Source organism: Agelaius phoeniceus, chromosome 36, assembly GCF_051311805.1.
Source record: "Agelaius phoeniceus isolate bAgePho1 chromosome 36, bAgePho1.hap1, whole genome shotgun sequence".
NCBI lineage: Eukaryota > Metazoa > Chordata > Aves > Passeriformes > Icteridae > Agelaius > Agelaius phoeniceus.
Genome location: NC_135300.1, coordinates 2,012,213 through 2,032,525, shown reverse-complemented (window position 1 = coordinate 2,032,525; position 20,313 = coordinate 2,012,213). Strand labels below are relative to the sequence as shown.

The 20,313-nt window shown below is 63.2% G+C and overlaps 2 protein-coding genes across 7 annotated transcripts in view; one reads left to right on the top strand and one right to left on the bottom strand.

Moving 5' to 3' along the window:
* POLR2A (RNA polymerase II subunit A) overlaps positions 1 to 4,818 on the bottom strand; it is a 39,523-nt gene extending 34,705 nt beyond the window's left edge. Inside the window, exons 1-5 of the mRNA XM_054653716.2 lie at positions 4,538 to 4,818; positions 3,596 to 3,728; positions 2,847 to 2,983; positions 1,626 to 1,799; positions 75 to 356 (exon numbers count right to left, since the gene is read on the bottom strand). Coding sequence (XP_054509691.1) covers positions 75 to 356; positions 1,626 to 1,799; positions 2,847 to 2,983; positions 3,596 to 3,728; positions 4,538 to 4,627 — 816 coding nt within the window. The 5' untranslated portion in view covers positions 4,628 to 4,818. The remainder of the gene's footprint in view (positions 1 to 74; positions 357 to 1,625; positions 1,800 to 2,846; positions 2,984 to 3,595; positions 3,729 to 4,537) is intronic.
* A 2,752-nt stretch (positions 4,819 to 7,570) lies between these two features.
* ZBTB4 (zinc finger and BTB domain containing 4) lies at positions 7,571 to 19,446 on the top strand. Of its 6 annotated transcripts, none has more exons than XM_077193098.1 (5): positions 7,571 to 7,722; positions 10,965 to 11,045; positions 12,133 to 12,209; positions 13,294 to 15,710; positions 15,753 to 19,446. In XM_077193098.1, exons 4-5 carry the CDS (start codon positions 13,309 to 13,311, stop codon positions 15,913 to 15,915), a joined length of 2,565 nt encoding a protein of 854 aa, XP_077049213.1. In that variant the 5' UTR covers positions 7,571 to 7,722; positions 10,965 to 11,045; positions 12,133 to 12,209; positions 13,294 to 13,308; the 3' UTR covers positions 15,916 to 19,446. The 6 variants fall into 6 exon arrangements, with proteins under 6 accessions (XP_077049213.1, XP_077049215.1, XP_077049214.1 ...); XM_077193100.1 differs by having other exon boundaries at positions 13,294 to 15,731; positions 15,795 to 19,446; XM_077193099.1 differs by having other exon boundaries at positions 13,294 to 15,752; positions 15,795 to 19,446.
* Positions 19,447 to 20,313: the final 867 nt, after the last annotated feature.

Sequence of the window (20,313 nt, the reverse complement as noted above, 5' to 3'; positions counted from 1 at the left end):
ATATCATCCCAAAAATGACCGCAAAACCCCACAGAACGACCCCAAAACCCCAAAAAACAACCCCAAAACCCCACCTGGTTCCGAGCAGATCCCTGCATGACCACGGCCGGACGCACGGACAGCGGCGGCACGGGCAGCACGGTGCACACCATCCACTCGGGCCGGGCGAACTTGGGGTCCATGCCCAGCACGAAGCATTCCTCGTCCGAGATGCGCTTGAAGATCTCGTGCACGCGCTCGGGGCTCAGCAGGATCTTCTTCTCCTGGGAGTCCTCGTTGACGTGCTTCCACTCGGCGTAGAGCTCCAGCCCCGAGCGGCGGATGCGCGGCTGGTACCGCCCGCAGCCCCCGTGGCCCTGAAATGGGGGGAAAAAAGGGGGAAAAATGGGGTTATTGCCATGGAAAATGGGGTTATTTGGGGTTAAAAATGGGGTTATTGGGGTTTCCATTTGGTGTAGAGCTCCAGCCCCGAGCTGCGCGGCTGGTACCGCCCGCAGCCCCCGTGGCCCTGAAACGGGGAGAAAACGGGGAAAAATGGAGGAAAAATGGGGTTATTGCCATGGAAAACGGGGTTATCACCATGGAAAACGGGGTTATTGGGGTGAGAAATGGGAATTATTTGGGTTATTATTGGGTTAATAATGGGCTGGTACCACCCGCAGCCCCCATGGCCCTGAAATGGGGGGAAAATGGGGGAAAAATGGGGTTATTGCCATGGAAAATGGGATTATTTGGAGTTAAAAATGGGGTTATTGGGGTTTCCATTTGGTGTAGAGCTCCAGCCCCGAGCGGCGGATGCGCGGCTGGTACTGCCCGCAGCCCCCGTGGCCCTGAAACGGGGGAAAATTGGGGGAAAATGGGATTATTTGGGGTGAAAATGGGAATTATTGGGGTTAACAACAGGGGCTGGTACCGCCCGCAGCCCCCGTGGCCCTGAAACGGGGAGAAAATGGGGAAAAATGGGGGAAAAATGGGGTTATTTGGGGAGAAAATGGGGTTAATGCATGGCTGGTACCGCCCGCAGCCCCCGTGGCCCTGAAACGGGGGAAAATGGGGAAAAATGGGGTTATTTGGGGAGAAAATGGGGTTATTGGGGTGAGAATTGGGGTGAATGCATGGCTGGTACTGCCCACAACCCCCGTGGCCCTGAAATGGGGAGAAATGGGGGGAAAATGGGGGGAAAATGGAGTTATTGCCATGGAAAATGGGGTTAATGCATGGCTGGTACCGCCCGCAGCCCCTGTGGCCCTGAAATGGGGGAAAATGGGGGGAAAATGGGTGAAAAATGGGGGGAAAATGGAGGAAAAATGGGGGAAAAATGGGGTTATAGGGGTGAGAATTGGGGTTATAGGGGTGAGAATTGGGGTTATAGGGGTGAGAATTGGGGTTAATGGGGTGAGAATTGGGGTTAATGGGGTGAGAATTGGGGTTATAGGGGTGAGAATTGGGGTTATTGGGGTGAGAATTGGGGTTAACGCATGGGAATTTTGCGCCACAAATGAGAATTTTGGAGCCAGAAATGCGGAATTTTTCGACCCGAAATGGGAATTTTGGGGCCAGAAATGGGAATTTTGGGTTAAAAACGGGAATTTTGGGGTTAAAAGCGGGAATTTTGGGGCGCCCACCTTCTCCTTGGTGAGGTCCTCGTCGCCCTCGGGCTGCTCCACCCCAAACTTGTGGTCCATCTCCTCGCCGCCCTCGCAGATGTTCTTGCCCTTGCACAGGTCGTAGACGTGGGTCAGCCTCTTCTTGGGCTGCCCCTTGGACTTGCCCAGGATGTCCTTGATCTTGGGGTTGTTCTGCCCAAAAAAAAACAGGGTTGGGGTCAGGAAATGGAAATTTGGGGACAGAAAATGGAAATTTGGGGTCAGAAAATGGCATTTAGGGGTCACATCGCGGTTTTGGGGTCGGAAAAGGTGATTTTGGGTGTCTGGTGTTGTCCCATTGTGGTCCCTCAGCATCTCCAGAGCTTCCAGCAGGTGACAACCCCCAACTCTTGTTGTCCCCTCCCTTTGGTGACCCCAAATTTTGTCACTTCTTCTTGATGTCCCCCAACTTTGTCACCTCCCTTTGGTGACCCCAAATTTGGTCACCTCTCCTTGATGTCCCCAAATTTTGTCACTTCTTCTTGGTGACCCCAAATTTGGTCACCTCTCCTTGACGTCCCCAAATTTTGTCACCTCTCCTTGATGTCCCCCAACTTTGTCACCTCTTCTTTGCGTCCCCAAATTTTGTCACATCCCTTTGGTGACCCCAAATTTTGTCACCTCTTCTTCATGTCCCCAAATTTTGTCACCCGTTCTTGATGTCCCCCACCTTTATCACCTCCCTTTGGTGTCCCCAAATTTTGTCACCTCTTCTTCCTGTCCCCAAATTTCATCATCTCTTCTCAGTGTCCCCCAACTTTTTCACCTCCTCTTGATGTCCCCAAATTTTGTCACCTCCCTTTGGTGACCCCAAATTTGGTCACCTCTCCTTGATGTCCCCAAATTTTGTCACCTCCCTTTGGTGACCCCAAATTTGGTCACCTCTCCTTGATGTCCCCAAATTTTGTCACTTCTTCTTGGTGACCCCAAATTTGGTCACCTCTCCTTGACGTCCCCAAATTTTGTCACCTCTCCTTGGTGCCCCCCCCACTTTGTCACCTCCCTTTGACCCCCAGCACCCCCAAAATGGTCCCCAAACCCCCCAAACCCCCCACACCTCTGATGTGTCCCCAAGATGTCCCCAAGGTGCCACCACGGGGCCATTTTGGGTCATTTCCAGCCCAAACCCAACCCCTCCCTCCAGACTTTTGGGGTTTTTTGGGTTTTTTTGGGTTTTTTTGGGGATTTTTGGGGTCTCACCGAGTCCACAAGCAGCTTGGAGCAGAAGAAGCAGACGCAGCGCAGAATTTTCATGGTTTTGCCCAAAAACCCAACGTGGAACACGGGCTTGGCCAGCTCGATGTGACCAAAGTGACCCGGACACTCCGTCATGTTCCCTGGGGACACCCCAAAATCACATCAGGGACACCCCAAAATCGCATTGAGGACACCCCAAAATCCCATTGGGGACAGCCCCAAAATTGGATTGGGGACAGCCCCAAAACCCCATCGGGGACAGCCCCAAAATCACATTAAGGACACCTCAAAATCCCATCGAGGACACCCCAAAATCGCATCGGGGATAGTCCCAAAATCTCATTGGGGACAGCCCCAAAATTGGATTGGGGAAACCCCAAAATCCCGTTGGAGACAGCCCAAAATCACATCAGGGACAGCCCAAAACCCCTTCGGGGACACCCCAAAATCACATCAGGGAGACCCCAAAATCCCATCGGGGACAGCCCAAAATCAGATTGGGGACAGCCCCAAAACCCCATCAGGGACACTCAAAATCCCACTGGGGACAGCCCAAAATTGGATTGGGGACACCCCAAAATCCCATCGGGGACACCCCAAAATCCCATGAAGGACACCCCAAAATCCCATTGGGGACACCCAATCAGGGACCCCTCCCATGAGGATTTTGGGGTTCCCTCCCAGAAGGATTTTAGGGTTCAGGGTGGAGGATTTTGGGGTTCAGGGTGGAGGATTTTGGGCTCCAGACTCACCAGCACAGGTCTGGCAGCGCCCCGTTCTCTCGATGACGCCCTGCCGGGGGTCCATGAGCCCCCCCAGTTTGGGGCGTCCCCCCTCGGTGGTTTCGGGGTATTTGATGCCCCCCTCGGTCACTGACATCCGTTTCTGAGGGGGGGGAAAGGGAAACTGAGGCACCTGGGGACCCCCAAATTCATCCATGACCCCCCCACAAAACCCTAAATGAGTGGGGGTACCCCCAAGTGGACACCACCCTCGGGTGACAATAAATAATTTAATCACCCCAAAATTCCACTTGGGTTGTCTGAGCAACCCCAAAACCCCTCCGGGGCTCCCTGAGTGACTCCCAGGGACCCCAAAACTCCTCCAGGGTCCCCTGAGTGACTCCCAGGGACCCCAAAACTCCTCCAGGGTCCCCTGAGTGACTCTCAGGGACCCCAAAACTCCTCCAGGACACTCAAAGCTCGTCCAAAATTCCCCTAAAAACCTCCAGGAACCTCCAAGTGTCCTTCACACCAGCCTAAAGCTCTTTTAAGGCCCCCACAAACACTTCCAGAGACCCAAAGTCCCTCAGGACACCCTAAAACCCCTCCAAGGAACCCCAATACTTTTCCCTGAGCCGTTCCTATGGAGGCCAAAACGCTGCCAGGGGATTCTGAGCCCCTCTCGGACACCCCAAAGCTCTTCCAGAGGCTCCCTGGGCACCCCAACACCTTCCAGAACCTCGTTTTGTGTCCCCGAACCCCTTGAGGAGCCCCCAAATCCCCCTCCGAGCTCTCCCCCGTCCCCCGTTCAGCCCCCCGGGCCTGTGGAGGGCGCTGTCCCCTCACGGGGCCGCTCCGCTCCCCGCTCTCGCTGCCCCGGCGCCATTTCCCGCCGCCGCTCGCCCTCAGCCGCCGGGCCCCGCTCCCTCCGCGGGCCCCGCGGTTCCGTCCGCGCCGCCCCGGCCCCGGTACCATCTCATCGGGGCTGAGGATCCCGAACTGGACTCGTTTGATGGTGCGCAGCGGGCAGGCGCTGTCGCCCGAGGGCGGCCCGCCGTGCATGGCGCCGGTGGGGCCGCGGCCTCGCGCCGCTCCGACTGCTCGGAACCGACCCCTTCACGGAGGGGGTTGAGGGAGCGGGGGAGTTTAAACCCCACCGGGGAACCGGGAACGGGCGCCTCACGGAGCCCTCGGCGCGGAGCTCCCCCTTTTCCGCTCCGGCCGCTCCGCGCTAAAGGCGCGACTGAGCGCTAAGAAGCACGGGCGCCGCCTTATATAGACTCGGCCCCCGAGCGCCGCCGGAGGGGGCGTGGCCGGAGCGTACCAAGCGCCTCAGAGGAAAAAGGGGGAGGAGTGGGAAAAAAAGCGGCAGGAAGGAAAGGGAGACGTGAGTCCCGTCACGGTCCGTGAGGCGAGCGAAGAGCGAGGAAGGCGCAGGGAGTCGGCGGCTGCTCCGTTAAGCCCTCACGGGACGCGCCGTGGTCGGACCCCCCGCTTTCAGCACAGTGGGATCGGTTCATGAATAATTTATTTTAAAAGCACCGCCCCCCCCGACCCCGAGAGCCGAGAGATCGCGGGGGCGGAGGGAGGGTGACGGAGTGACCTCAGAAGCTGGCGGAGATTGACGGAGATTTCCGAAATACTGACGGAAGTGGGCGGAGACCGCCGAAGGGCCTCCGGAGAGTGACGGAAATGAGCGAAGTTAACCGGCGGTGCCCGAACACTGACGGAAATAGCCGGAACTTGCCGAAGCTTTGGCGGAAGTTATCGACAGATGCCGAAGCAGGAGCGGAAAATTCCGGAAACTGCCGAATATCTGACGAAAGCTGCCGAAGCAAAGGCGGACGGTGCCGGAAATGGGCGAAGCACCGCTCCAGCCGCGGCCTGCGCAGCCCCGGCCTCGCCCGCCCGGCCCGGCCGCTCCCGGCGCTCCCGACCCGGCTGTGGCCGCTAGGAAAGGCCGAGGCTTTGGGGCCTGTTCCGGAGAGGAGCTGGGGAAGGGGCTGGGCGAGGCGCAGTGGGATTCAGGAGTATTTTAGGAGGGGGAGAGTGAAATTTGAGGGGGCAGGAGGAGTTGAGGGCGCAATTAAGGGCTTGAAGGTTGTTGGCAGAGCAGGAGGGGTGTGGGGTTATAAGTGGGGTAGGAAAGGGGCATTTAGAGGAGCAGGAGGGTTTGGGGGGCAATTGCAGACAAGGAGGGGGATTTAGAGGGGCAGGAGGGGGTTTTGGGGCAGCGATGGGGTTCGAGGGGACAATTGGAGCAGTACAAAAATGTTTGAGGAGAGTTTTGGAGGGGCAGGAAGGACTAGGGGCCATAAACGGAGAAAAAAAAAGGAGAATTTCGGTGGTTGGAGGTCAGGGAGGGGTATCCAGAAGGAACAGGAGGTTTTGGGGATAATTATGGCAAGAAAGGGGAATTTGGTGGGAGAACGGCAGAGAGGGGGATTAGGGGGAAGGAAAACGGTGTTTTGTGAGGGGCGCGAGGGGTTGGGGGGAATTTGGGGGCAGAGAAAGAGAAATCTGGGGAGAAGGGAGGGATTTTGGGGGTCAGGAGTGGGGGGAGTTTCCCTCTGTCACCAAGAGAGGTGTGACATCACAGGGTGTGACATCACAGGGTGTCACCGGGTCACGGTGTGAGCACGGCACAGCTGGACACGCCAGGTGACAGGTGACACGAGTGTGACACAGTCTGAGGTACAACCCAAAGGTACAACCTGACACAGCCCCACGCAGCAAAATCAGACACAAAATGTGACAAATGTGACACAAAACGTCACAAGTCTGAGGTACAACTCAAAGGTACAACCTGACACGGCCCCACATGGCACAGTCAGACACAAAATGTGCCAAATGTGACACAAAAGGTGACAAACATGACATGTGGCACCGTGTGACAGCCCCACAATGGCACAGTCGAACACGCCTCACCCCCACCACGGTGACAATGCCAGACGAGGTGACACCGAGGGCACGGTGACACCTGAACCCCCCCACACCCTGAGCAGGGTCCCTGCTACACCCGGCCTGTTGTGTTCCTCACATCGTTGTCACCCACTTTTGTCACCATTTTTGTCACCATTTTGGGCCTGCGGCACCGTGGTTGTGTCCTCGGTTGTGTCCCTGCTTTTGTCCCCATCCCTCTCTCGCTGTGTCCCTTTTTGTGTCACTGTAAACCCCAAATTTGTCCCCACTCCTGTCTCCTTGTGTCCCCAACTGTGTCACCCGCGTCCTCTGGTGTCCCCTCCTGTGTCACCCGTGTCCTGTTGCGTGCTGTGCTCGTGTCCCCAGGTTTGTGTCACTTTGTCCCCCCTATTTGTGTCCCACTCGTGCCCCCCATCTCCTCAGCCCCATCCCCTGCTGCCCCCCAACTCTGTCCCCACTTTTGTCACACCCTGCCGGTGTCCCCTGTCCCCTCCATGTCCCCCTGCCTGCCTGTGCCCCCCCCGCCGGGGTTGTGTCCCTCACTTCTGTGTCCCCAAATGTCCCCCCAAGTTGTGTCCCCAAATGTCCCCAAATGTCCCCCCAGTTATGTCCCCAAATGTCCCCCTGTCCTCCCCAAGTTGTGTCCCCACTTTTACCCCCCAATTGTGACCCCCCCATCCTCCTGTCCCCCCCCCCATTCCGTCCCCCTGTCCCCCCCGCTCCGTGTCCCCCAAATGTCCCCCTGTGTCCCTGCCTGTGTCCCACTGTCCCCTCCTGTGTGCCCCCCCCATCTCCCCCTGTGTCCCCTCCTTGTCCCCCCCTCCCGGTGTCCCCTCGTGTCTCCCCGTGTCCCCCCCAATGTCCCCTCATGTACTCCCGGTGTCCCCCCCCATGTGTCCCCCATATCCCCCCCCTTGTCCCCCTTGTCCCCCCCACGTCCCCCAGTGTCCCCCCTTGTCCCCTCCGTGTCCCACCGGTATCTCCCCCCCTCCGGTGCCCCCCCCCCGGTGTCCCCCCTTTTCCCCCCCCAATCTCTCCCCCAATGTCCTCCCGGTGTGCCCCGGTGTCCCCCCCTTGCCCCCCCCCCGGTGTCCCCCCCGTGTCCCCGCTCCGTGGGGCGGGGGGGGTCCCTCCCTCCCTCCCACCCGGGGCCCAACGCGCCGCCTCCATCTTGTGCCGCCGCCGCCGCCGCCGCCGCCGCCGTCGCGACATCCCCGGCCCCGGGACAGGCCCCGGTAACGACCCCCGCCCTCCCCGGGACCCCCCGAGCCCCGCGGGACCCCCCCGGACCCCTCCCCTCCCCCATCCCCACGCCCCCCGCCCCCCCTCCCGGCGCTGTCACCGCAGCGCGACCCCCACGGGATGGGGGAGGGGAGGGGAGGGGGAGGGGGAGGGGGGGGGGACACCGCGACCCCCACCCCCCCCCCGCACTGCCCCGGGTCACGCCCACCCCCCTCAATCCCCCCCCGCCCCCTCCCCGCCCCTCCGAGCCCCCCGGACCCTCCCCAACCACCCCTGGCAGGACCCCAAAGTGTCCCCAGGGTCCCCCAAAGTGTCCCCAGGGTCCCCCAAAGTGCTCCGGGACCCCCCCAAAGTGCCCCCCCCACCCCAAACCGCCCCTCCCCTGCCCAGGACCCCGCTCTGACCCCCCCCAAATCACACCCGGCACCCCCCAAACGCTGCTGGGGGGGGGGGGTGGACCCCGGGGGGGGTGACAGGGGTGACACTGGGGGGGTGACACCGGGGGGGTGACACTGAGGGGGTGACACCGGGGGTGACGCCGGGGGTGACGCACGGGGGTTGCTGCGTGTTTGTGCCGGGGTGGGGGGGCCCGAGGGGGGTGTGGGGGGCGCGTGCCGGGGGTTGTTTGCGCGTGTCCGGCTGTTTGTCCGTCCGCCCGTCCGTCTGTCCGAGCGTGTCGCATCCGTGCGGGGCTGTAAGTGTCCGGGTGTTTGTGTGGGTGTTTTGTCCGTCCATCTGTCCGTCCGTGTGGGGCTGTGCGTGTGCGTGTGTTTGTGTGCGTTCGGGTGTTTGTGCGGGTGTTTGTCCGTCTGTCCGAGCGTGTGGTGTCTGTGTGGGGCTGTGCGTGTCTGGTTGTTTGTGCGGTTGTTTGTCCGTCTGTCCGAGTGTGTCGTGTCCGTGTAGGGCTGTGCATGTGCATGTGTTTGTCTGTGTCCGGTTGTTTGTCCGTCTGTCCGAGCGTGTCACGCCCGTGTGGGGCTGTGTGTGTCCGGTTGTTTGTCCGGTTGTTTGTCCGTCTGTCCGAGCGTGTCACACCCGTGTGAGGCTGTGCGTGTCCGGTTGTTTGTCCGTCTGTCCGAGCGTGTCACACCCGTGTGGGGCTGTGTGTGTCCGGTTGTTTGTCTGGTTGTTTGTCCGTCTGTCCGAGCGTGTCACGCCCGTGTGGGGCTGCGCGTGTCCGGTTGTTTGTGTCGAGTCCTGTGCCCGGTTGTTTGTGCGGTTGTTTGTCCGTCTGTCCGACCGTGTGGTGTCCGTGTGGGGCTGTGCGTGTGTGGTTGTTTGCGCGGGTGTTTGTCCGTCTGTCCGAGCGTGTTGTGTCCGTGTGGGGCTGTGCGTGTGCCCGTGTTTGTGCGTGTGCAGGTGTTCGTGTCAGGCCCAGCGTCCGGTTGTTTGTGCGGGTGTTTGTCTGTGTCTGGTTGTTTGTCTGTGTCCAATTGTGCACCCACATGAGGGTTGTGTGGGGATTGTCCGTGTGTGCTCGTGCGCCTGCGTGTGCTCATGGCTGTTGTGTGCTCGTGTCCGGTTGTGTGCCCCTCTGAGGGTTGTCTGAGGGTTGTTTGTCCATGCACGGTTGTGCCTCTGCCTGTCAAGCCTCCCTGTGCGGTTTTGTCGCGTTGTTGTGTGGTTGTGCGCCCATCTGAGGGTCGTGCGAGTGTTCTTTGTGCGGTTGTGTCACGCTGTTGTGCAGTTTGCGCCTGTCTGAGGGTTGTGTGGGGATTCTTTACATGGTTGTGTGTCCGTGTGTGCCTGTGTCACGTTGTTGTGCGGTTGTGCACCCATCTGAGGGTTGTGTGAGGGGTGTTTGTGTGGCTGTGTCACGTTGTTGTGCGGTTGTGCACCCATCTGAGGGTTGTGTGAGGGGTGTTTGTGTGGCCGTGTCACGTTGTTGTGCGGTTGTGCACCTGTCTGAGGGGGTCGTGCGTGTGTTGTTTGTGCGGCTGTGCTCGTACGCCCTCCCCACGGGGGCGTCTCAGCCGTCCCTGTGCGGTTGTTGCTCCCTGTGCGGTTGTTGCTCTGCCTGTCTGTGCCCTGTGCCGTTGTCCATCCGTGCGAGGGTTGCATGGGGGCTGTTCCCGTGCGGTTGTTCCCCTGTGCGTGGCTGTGTGTCACACCCATGCGCGGTTGTGCGTCAGTTTGAGGGTTGCGCGGGGGTTGTTTTTCCACCCACAGGCATCGCTCTGCGGGTTGTACACCCGCGTGGGGTTGCGCGCGGGCGCTTTGAGTGCGGCTGTGCACCCGTGTTCGGTTGTGTGTCACACCCACGCCGGGCTGTGTCGCGTGTGCAGCTGCACGCCCGTGTTCAGTCGCGCGTTGTGTCCGTGTGTGCCCGTGCATCTGGGCACAGCCGTGTGGGGGCCGTGGGGCTGTGTGTGAGTTGTGCCTGTGTCCGGTTGTGTGTCCGTGTGCGGTTGTTGTGTGTCCGTGTGCGGGTGTCGTGTCCAACACATGTGGCGTGTGTTGAGTGTGCGTAGCAGGTGCTGAGGCTGTTGTGTGGGTGTGTAACCTGTGTGTGTGTACTCTGGTGTGGGTGTGTGTGTGACACCTGTGCGTGTCCAGGTGTATGTCTGTGTGTCACACCTGTGTGTGTGTCACACCTGTGTGTGTGCTCTGGTGTGTGTGTATCACACCTGTGTGTGCGTCACATCTGTGTTTGTGTGCGTGTCACACCTGTGTGTGTCACACCTGTGTTTGCGTGTCACACCTGTGTGTGTGTTTTTGTGCATGTCACACCTGCGTTTCCGTGTGTGTTACACCTGTGCATGTCACACCTGTGTTTTTCTCTGTGTGTGTCTGTGTCACACCCGTGTGTCTGTGTCACAGCTATGTGTGTATTTTTGTGTCACACGTGTCAGTGTCACACCTGTGCGAGTCAGTGTCACACCTGTGTTTTTCTGTGTCACACCTGTGTTTTTCTGTGTGTGTCAGTGTCACACCTGTGCGTGTCAGTGTCACACCTGTGTGTGTCTGTGTCACACCTGTATTTTTCTGTGCATGTCTGTGTCACACCTGTGTTTGTCACACCTGTGTGTGTCAGTGTCACCCCTGTGTTTTTCTGTGTTTTTTTGTGTTTTTCTGTGTCACATCCATGCGTGTCCCGTCCCCCCCCCGACCCCTCCCGCCCGTCCCGCGCTGACACTTCCGCGTCCCCCCCCCCGCCCGCGTTTCCCCTTAACCACGCCCCTTTCTAACCACACCCCCTTTAACCACGCCTCCTTCTCTGTCCCCGCCCCCTCAGCCTCCGCCTGCTCCTTCAACACCGCCCGCGGCAGGACGGGGCCCCGTGACGTCACTCCCAGCCCAGCCAATGAGCATCCAGGTGAGCCCATGACGTCAGCGGCAGGCGCGCGCTCTCCCTTTCGCACGGGATGGGCGTGGTCCCGGCGGGGGTGGGCGTGGCCCGGAGCGCTCCTTGCCCCCTGATTGGCCGCAGGTGAAAGGTGTGTCCGGAGATGGGGGGGGGGAAGGGGGAGGGGTCTGATTGGGGGGGAGGGGGGGTTGTTTCCATGGCAACCGTTGGGTGACACTGCCCCCCTCCCCCCCCCGGTGACGTCGCGGACGGGACGCCGCTGTCAGGCGGCTCCGGGGGTACCCGGGGGGCGGGGGAGGGGCGGGGGGGGGATGGGGCGGATGGGGGGGGAGGGGTGGGTCCCCCCCCCTCCCCTCCCCCCCCCCCCGGTGACACTCGGGGTCCCCTCGCGCGTTGTTCCGGGTGATGGGGGGGGGTCCCGGGGGGGTCCCTCCGCCTTTTCCTCCCCCCCCCCCAAAAAATTCCCCCCGGGGTTGTCCCCGCCCCTCCCCCCCCACCCCCCCACCTGTGTCACCTCCCCCCCCCCCCAGGTGTCACCCTCTGCCCTCCGCTGTCGCTGTCGCCTCCCCCCTGTCCCCGCTGTGGGTGCGACACACCCCCCCCTGCAACGTCACAGCGATGACGTCACGCTGTCCCGTCCCCCCGTGTTGTCACTGGTGTCCCCTCCTGGTGACGTCATACCGCCCTCAGTCCTACCCCCTCGCAGTGACGTCATACCCATCCCCTCACAGTGACAGCCAACCCATGATGTCACGCCCCAATGTGATGACGTCACCCTCTAATGACGTCATGCCCCTCCCTTTGCCGTGACAGTGACGTCATGCTGCAGGATCCCTCGCTGTCACTTTGTCACCCGCGTCTGGGTGTTGTGACCCCTCCCATGACCCCGGGTACCCCCAAATCTGGGTGGTTTAACCCCAAATCCAGGTGTTCCCCCCCAAATCCAGTTGTTTCACCCCAAATCTGGGTGTTTTACCCCCAATATCTGGTTGTTTCACCCCAAATCCAGGTGTTTCTCCCCCAAATCCTGTTGTTTCACCCCAAACCCGGGTGTTGTGACCCCTCTCTTGATGTCCCCGTCCCTCCCCCCCTCCAGGAGGCCCGGCCGGCTGTGACCCCCCCCCGAGGACCCCCGGAGCTGCAACACCCAGTCCATGAGGGCCCCGCACACAGGTGGGCACTGGGAGATACTGGGGGGCACTGGGAGGGCACTGGGAGATACTGGGAGGGCACTGGGAGGGCACTGGGGGGCACTGGGAGATACTGGGACGCACTGGGGGGCACTGGGTTCCTCCCCCGTTGGTTCTGCCCCGGCTCCCCCCGCCGTTCCCGTTGGTTCTGTCCCGGCTCCCCCCGCCGTTCCCGTTGGTTCTGCCCCGGCTCCCACCCGCGGTTTCCGTTGGTTCTGTCCCGGCTCCCCCCGCGGTTCCTCCGCGGTGGTTCGGTCCCGTCCGCCATTTTGAGCCGCCTCAGGCCGGGCAGGCCCCGACACAAAATGGCGGCGCGGGGCCGGGGACAGAGACCCCAGGACGGGGAACAGGGGACCCAAAATCCCGAAATGACCCCCAGGACAGATGACAGAGTGACCCCAGAACCCCACAGTGACCCCAAAACCTCACAAGGACCCTCGGGAGAGGTGACAAAGTGATCCCAAAACCCCAGAGTGACCCCAGGACGGGGCAGGGGACACCGGGCCCCAGAGTGACCCCAAAACCCCACAGTGACCCCAAATAGCGAACCAGGTGCCTGGGTGACTTCAAATTGTGGTCACACCCACCCAGGTGACACCAAATAAAGGATTCGGCCACACAGGTGATCCCAAAAAGTGCATCCAGGTGCCTGGGTGACCCCAAATAAGGACTCGGGTGACCCCAAATCATAGCTCCACCCGTTCAGGTGACACCAAATATGGTATCCAGGTGTCTCGATGACCCCAAGAAAAAGGACTTGGTCATGCAGGTGATGACAAAAATGGCACCTGGGTGTCTGGGTGACCCCAAATAGGGGACCCAGGTGTCTGGGTGATGCCAAATAATGGATTCAGGTGACCCCAAATAGTGAATCAGGCGTCTGGATGATCCCAAATTGTGGCCTTGCCTACCCAGGTGACCCCAAACCATGGTCCCACCCACCCAGATGACCTTAAATAGTGAACCAAGTGTCTGGGTGACCCCAAACCATGGTCCCACCCACCCAGGTGACCCCAAACCGTGTCCCCACCGCCTCAGGTGACCCCGTCCCCCCTGTCCCCCTGCAGGTGGCCGGCGCGGGGATGGCTCCGGTCGTGGAGGTGTCGGACGCCGGTCACTGCCGGGCGCTGCTGCTGGAGCTGAACGAGCAGCGCCTGCGGGGCCAGTTCTGCGACGTCACCATCATCGCCGAGGACACCAAATTCCGCGCCCATAAGAACGTCCTGGCCGCCTCCAGCCCCTTCTTCAAGCGGGCACTGGCCCAGGAGCCCACGTGCCCCTCGCCCGCCCAGGTGCTGGAGCTGCCGGGCGTCCAGGCCGGCGTCTTCTCCGACGTCCTCAACTTCATCTACAACTCGCGCCTGGCCGTGCCCTCGCCGGCGGCCGCACGGGCTCTGGGGGCCGTGGGCCGGCGCCTCGGCATCCCCTCGCTGCAGGGCCTGGAGGCTGGGCCCCTTCCTCCTCCTCCTCCTCCTCCTCCGCCTCTGCCTCCTCCTCCTCCGGCTCCGCGGGACATGAACGGCACCTGGACGCCCCCTGCGCCGGCCGCCGAGCTCACCCCGGGCGAGCAGGGCAAGGAGGCGGCAGCAGAGGTGTCGCCGTCGTCGCCGTCGTCGCCGTCGTCGCTGCGGTGCGGGCTGTGCGGGCGCGGCTTCGGCTCGGCGGCGGCGCTGGGCTTCCACGCCAAGCTGCACCGCGGGCGCCGCGGGCTGTGCTGCCGGCACTGCGGCAAGAGCTTCATCCACGTCAAGCGCCTGCAGACGCACGAGGTCGGCTGTCGCGACGGCGATGGGGACGGCGACACGACCAGCTCCGCCGGCGCCGACGTCACTGTCACCAGCAGCGTCGTCACCGCCGCCGTCACCACGACCAGCACCACAGCGGGGGCGGCGGCGCCGAGGGCGGCCAAGAAGGCGCTGCTGCTGCGGCACCGCGCGCTGGAGCCGGGCGCGGAGCAGGAGCCGCTGGTGAAGGTGGTGGACGGGCAGGTGCTGTACCTGTGCGGGGTGTGCCAGCGCTCCTACATGACCCTGTCGAGCCTGAAGCGCCACGCCAACGTCCACTCGTGGCGCCGCAAGTACCCGTGCCGCTACTGCGACAAGGTGTTCGCGCTGGCCGAGTACCGCACCAAGCACGAGGTGTGGCACACGGGCGAGCGCCGCTACCAGTGCATCTTCTGCTGGGACACCTTCGTCACCTACTACAACCTCAAGACGCACCAAAAAGCCTTCCACGGCATCAGCCCGGGGCTCATCGCCTCCGAGAAGACGCCCAACGGCGGCTACCGGCCCAAGCTCAACGCGCTCAAGCTCTACCGCCTGCTGCCCATGCGGGCCAACAAGAGGCCCTACAAGACCTACAGCCAGGGCGCCGTGCCCGACGGGGCCGCGCCGGCGGTGGCAGCACCGGGGGATGCCGGGGTCACGGCGTATCCGGCGTCGGCGCCGCAGCCGCGGCCGGAGCCCGCCTCGGTCATCGCCTTTGGCCGCGCGGCGCCGCCCTCGGTCATCGTGCGCGGCGGCGGCGGCGGCGGCAGCGGAGCTGCCTCGGTCATCGCCTACAACGGGCGGGCGGGCGAGGAGGCGCCGGGAGCGGCCGAGGCGCCGGCGGCCGCGCCGGTGACGCCGGCGGTGCCCATCAAGAAGCAGGTGCTGCGGGATTACATCGAGGCGCAGCGCGCCGCTGCCGGCGCCACCACCACCACCGAGGAGGGCACAACTGCGCCCCAAAACCCGCCCGGGGGCGGGCGCACCATGACCTACGTGGCCAAGCCGGCGTACGCGGGCTCGGCGGGCGAGGGGCTGTGCCAGATCACCGTGCGCATCGGCGAGGAGGCCATCGTCAAGCGCCGCATCTCCGGCACCGACCTGCGCGGCGACGGCGCCGGGGAGCGCGACGGCGACAACGACAGCGACGCCGAGGACCGGCTCTGGCGGCCGTACTACTCCTACAAGCCCAAGAGGAAGGCGGGCGGCAGCGCCGGGAGCGCCGGGGCCGTCGCCGCGGTCGCCAAGAAGGCGCGGTGGCGGCGCAAGCTGCGCTCGCTGCGGCGGGCGCCGGGGGACGACGGTGACAATGACAATGACGACGGCGACGGCGCGCGGCGCCGGGAGCGGCGCCACCCGTGCCGGGTGTGCGGGAAGAGCTTCCCGGCGCTGCGGAAGCTGCGGAAGCACCAGCGGGGACACGAGGGCGGCGCCGCGGTGACGCCGGCGGGGGCGGCATCGTCGTCGTCGTCGTCGTCGTCGTCGGGCCGCGTGGGGCGGCGGCCGTCGCTGCGCTTCACCTGCCCCACCTGCGCCAAGGTGTGCAAGACAGCGGCTGCGCTCAGCCGCCACGCCCAGCGGCACCGGCGGCGCTCGCCGGGGTCAGCGCCGGGGTCACCGCCGGGGTCACTGCAAGGGTCACTGCAAGGGTCAGCACAGGGGTCGCCACAGAGGTCACCACCAGGGTCACTGGAGGGGTCACTGGAGGGGTCACCGAGGTCACCACCGGGGTCACCAAGGTCACCGCCGGGGTCACCGAGGTCACCGTTGGGGTCACCGAGGTCACCGCCGGGGTCACCGAGGTCACCACTGGGGTCACCGGCGCCTCCCACGGTCATCGCCTACACCCCCCCGGCTGCAGATAAGGGGGGGGGTCCCGCTGTCCCCCGGCGTCACCAGCGCGGTGCCACCGCTCCCAGGTGACGCCGGCGGCGGTGACGTCACCGGTGACGTCACCGACACCACCCCCGTGGGGGCGTTCCCGGTGCAGGAGCAGCCGCTGGCGCTGCTCTGCCGGGCCGCGGGGGGGGACCCCGAGCTCGGGGACACCGCCGGGGGTGGGGGGGGGGGGCCGGGGGGGCGGGGACGCCCCGCGCCCCTCCCCCCCCGGCCCCCGCCCCCCCCTCCCGGCGCGTTCCCGTTGCCCTTCGGGCCCCGCCTCGTGGCCGCCTTCCCTTTCCCCTTCCCCCTCCCCCTCACCCTCGTCCTCCCCGAGCACGAGCGCGGCTTCCTGGGGGGGGGAGGGGGGGCGGGGGGGTCGCCCCTCCCCCCTCCCCCCAGCACCACCCCCCCCCACCCCCCCCCCAGCTTTGGGTTCCCCGGGGGGGGGAGGGGGCACCTGAGGGGTGGGGGAGGGGAGGCCCCAAAGTGAGGGGGGGGAGGGAGGGGCTGGAGGGGGTGAGGGGGACCCCATAGAAAAGGGGGGGGGGTCCCCATAATGGGGAGGGGCCTCCCATGGGACCCATAGGAAATGAGGGACCCCTTTGAATTTGGGGGGGCTGCCCCCATAAAGTTTGGGGTCCCCATAAGAGGTCGGGGGGTCCCCACAAGGAATTATGGGGGTCCCCACAGATTTGGGGGGTGGGGTCCTCTAGAAGTTTATGGACCCCATAAAATATGGGGGGGGCCCCCATAAGGTTTGGGGGTCCCATAAAAGATCGGGGGTCCCCATAAATTTGGGGGGGGGTTCCAACACAGGTTTATGGCTCCCATAGAATTTGGGGGGTCCCCATAAGAGGTGAGGGGGTCCCCATAAGGAATTTGGGGGTCCCCATAAATTGGGGGGGGGGGGGGTTCAGCTGAGGTTTATGGGCCCCATTGAAGTTTAGGGGCTCCCAAAAATGTAGGGGGGGGGTGAGGGAGGGGGGGTCACAGGGACCAGTAAGAGACTGGGGGGGGGGCACTGGGGATACTGGGAGGTGGGAGGGGCTTCCAGTCACCCCAAAATGGTGGGGAGGGGTCTCCACCCCCCCCCCCCCCCCGAGCACAGGGACCCCCCCCAAAACAGCAAAGCCCCTCCCCCTCCCCCCCATACAGGGCAACGGCCCCTCCCCCACTCCAGAGCCCCTCCCCCCCCGCAGCGTTTTGCACCCCCCCAGGGGCCCCTCCCCCACCACGGGGACCCCTCCCCCCCCCCCCCACAATCGGGGCCCCCCCCACTATCCCGGGGCCCCCCCCAAATCCCAAACCCCGCCCCTCCCCCCCCCCTTTGGCACCTTATCGGCATCGCAGCGACATTCCAGCCTGGGGGGAGGGGCGGGCGTGCAAGGGGGCGGGGCCTGGGTGCCGGCGTGAGTGTGCAAGGGAGGGGCCTGGTGCAATGGTGAGCGTGCAAAAGGATCCCTGTGCAATGGTGGGTGTGTAATGGGGGTCTAGTGTGCAATGGTGAGCGTGCAAATGGATCCTTGTGCAAATCTGAGCGTGCAAAAGGCTCCTCGAGCAGCTGTGAGCGTGAAAATGGATCCCTGTGCAATTCTGAGTGTGCAAAGGATTCTCCTTGAGCAGGTGTGAGTGTGCAAATGGGTCCCCGTGCAATGGTGAGTGTGCGAGCCCCCCCTTGTGCAATTCTGAGCGTGCAAAGGACTCCTCATTCAGTTGTGAGTGTGCAAACGTGTCCCCGTGCAGTTGTGAGTGTGCAAGGCCCACCCTTGTGCAATGGCGAGCGTGCAAATGGCTCCCTGTGCAATTCTGAGCGTGCAAATGGATCCTCGTGCAAATCTGAGTGTGCAAGGCCCCCCCTCGTGCAAGGCCCGTCACTGGGGGTGATCCTCGTGCAAACCCCCCCCCTTGCACACTCCTGACCCCGCCCCTTGCACACCCACGGCCCCTCCCCCGCCCCGTTGCACACCCACGGCCCCTCCCCCGCCCCGTCGCACGCCCACTCACACTCAGCTCACGCTCACGCTCTGCCACGCCCACCGAGCGTGCGAGGGGCGGGGCCCTGGCACGGGGATGGGCTGTGCTTGTGCGAGGCGGGCACGCGAGCGAGCAAATCCGCGTGCAAGGATTGTCCCTGTGCAAGGACCACGTGCGAGCGAGCAAATCCGCGTGCAAGGGCATCGTCCTCGCGCGAGGATCCTCGTGCAAAGCCCACGTGCAAGGATCACCTTCACGAAAGGATCCTCGTGCAAGGGACATTCCTCGTGCAAGGATGATCCTCGTGCAAGGGACGTTCCCCCTGCAAAACGCGCGTGCAAGGACCATCCTCGTGCAAATTGTCCTTGTGCAAAGTGCGTGTGCAAGGATCGCCCTTGTGCGAGGATGATCCTCGTGTAAATTGTCCTCGTGAAAAGCGCGCGTGCAAGGATCCTCCTGGTGCAAGGATGGTCCTTGTGCAAGGGACGTTCCTCCTTCAAAATGCGCGTGCAAGGATCGTCCATGTGCAAGGATCCTCGTGCAAGGGACATTCCTCATCCAAGGATCCTTGTGCAAGGATGATCCTCGTGCAAGGGACGTTCCCCCTGCAAAATGCGCGTGCAAGGATCCTCCTCGTGCAAGGATCCGTGTGCAAATTTCCTCGTGTTCCTCGTGCAAAGCGCGCGTGCAAGGATCCACGTGCAAGGATGATCCTCGTGCAAGCCCCGCCCTCGTGCAAGCCCCGCCCTCGTGCAAGCCCCGCCCTCGTGCAAGCCCCGCCCCTCTCCCCTTACCCCACCCCCCGCGGCCCCTCCCCCCTTTTGCACTTTCGTGGCCGCGTTTGCTACTGACTGACCCCCCCGCCCCTCCCCCACTGTCCCCAATGTCCCCTCCCCCCCAATGTCCCCTCCCCCCTCCCGAGCGCACTTTAGGGGCAAAACCGAACGGAAAAGGGCAAAAAACGGAGCGGGAAAAAAAAAAAAAACGGGGACGGGAGGGGGAGGGCGGGAGAGGGGACCCAGAGGGGACATCGGGGGGGGGTGGCACCAAAAATGGGACGGGGACACCCGGGGGACACCGAGGGTGACAGCCAGGGGTGGCCACGAGGGGGCGGCACCAAGGGGGTGGCCCTGGGGGTGTCCCCAAGGGGATGGCCCCAATGAGGGTGTCCCCAAGGGGATGGCCCTGTCCCCACTGGGATGTCCCCAAGGGGATGGCCCTGTCCCCACTGGGATGTCCCCAAGGAGGTGACCCCACAGTTGTTCCCCCCCCCAGGGATGTCCCCACCCTCCCTGTGTGTCCCCATGGCGTCCGTCCCCTCCAGGATGTCCCATTTGGGATGTCCCCTTTGGGATGTCCCCATGGGTGTGTCCCCTCTGGGATGTCCCATTTGGGGTGTCCCCTCGGGGGTGTCCCCATGGGTGTGTCCCCTCCGGGATGTCCCCTCGGGGGTGTCCCCATGAGGGAGGTGTCCCCGGGGGTGGCGGGGGGTCCCCGGGGTGTCCCCCACGGCACGGCGGGGGTGGCAGCGGTGACAAATGTCCACTATTTATCTGCATCAGTGAGTGTTAGAGACGCCAATAAACACCGTAGAGCTGAGCTGGCTGCGGGGACAGCGGGGACATTGGGGACAGCGGGGGGACATTGGAGGGATTTGGGATGTTGGGGACGTTGGGGACATTGGGGGGACATTGGAGGGATTTGGGACGTTGGGGACATTTGGGGACATTGGAGGGATTGGGGTCAGTGGGTGCATTGGGGACACTGGGGACATTTGGGGACATTGAGGGCATTGGGGACATTATGGGGATTGGGGACATTGGGGGGATTTGGGATGTTGGGAGAGATTGGGACAATGGGGACACTTGGGGACATTGGAGGGATTGGGGACAGTGGGGGGACATTGGGAGGGATTGGGGGCAGTGGGTGCATTGGGGACACTGGGGACATTTGGGGACATTGAGGGCATTGGGGACACTTGGAGACATTGGGGGGATTGGGGACATCGGGGACATTTGGGGCCATCGGGGTATGAGGGGGGGACAGGAGGGGCTGTTGGGGACATTGAGGACAACACTGGGGGGACATTGGGGACATGGGGGGGGCGGGGATGGTTTCCGGTGGGGGTGGCACTGAGGGGACATCGGGGGTGACATCGGGGGGTCCCCAAATCCAGACCCCCCCACGGAGCAGCAACAACCACGATTTATTGTACACGAAGGGGGGGGGGAAGGGGAGGGGACCCCTTTTTTGGGGGGGTTCCCCCATTTTTTTGGTGTTCCCCCATTTTTTGGGGGGTCCCTGAGTCACGGGGGGAGGGGGGGGGTGGCCATGAGGTAAATTTGGGGGGGACCCCCCCAGGTGGCACCGAGATGGGGGGGGGGGGGCCTGAGGTTTGGGGGGTCCCTCGAGTTTTTGGGGTCTCTTTTTTTTGGGGGGGGCGTTGATTTTTGGGGGGTTCCTCCT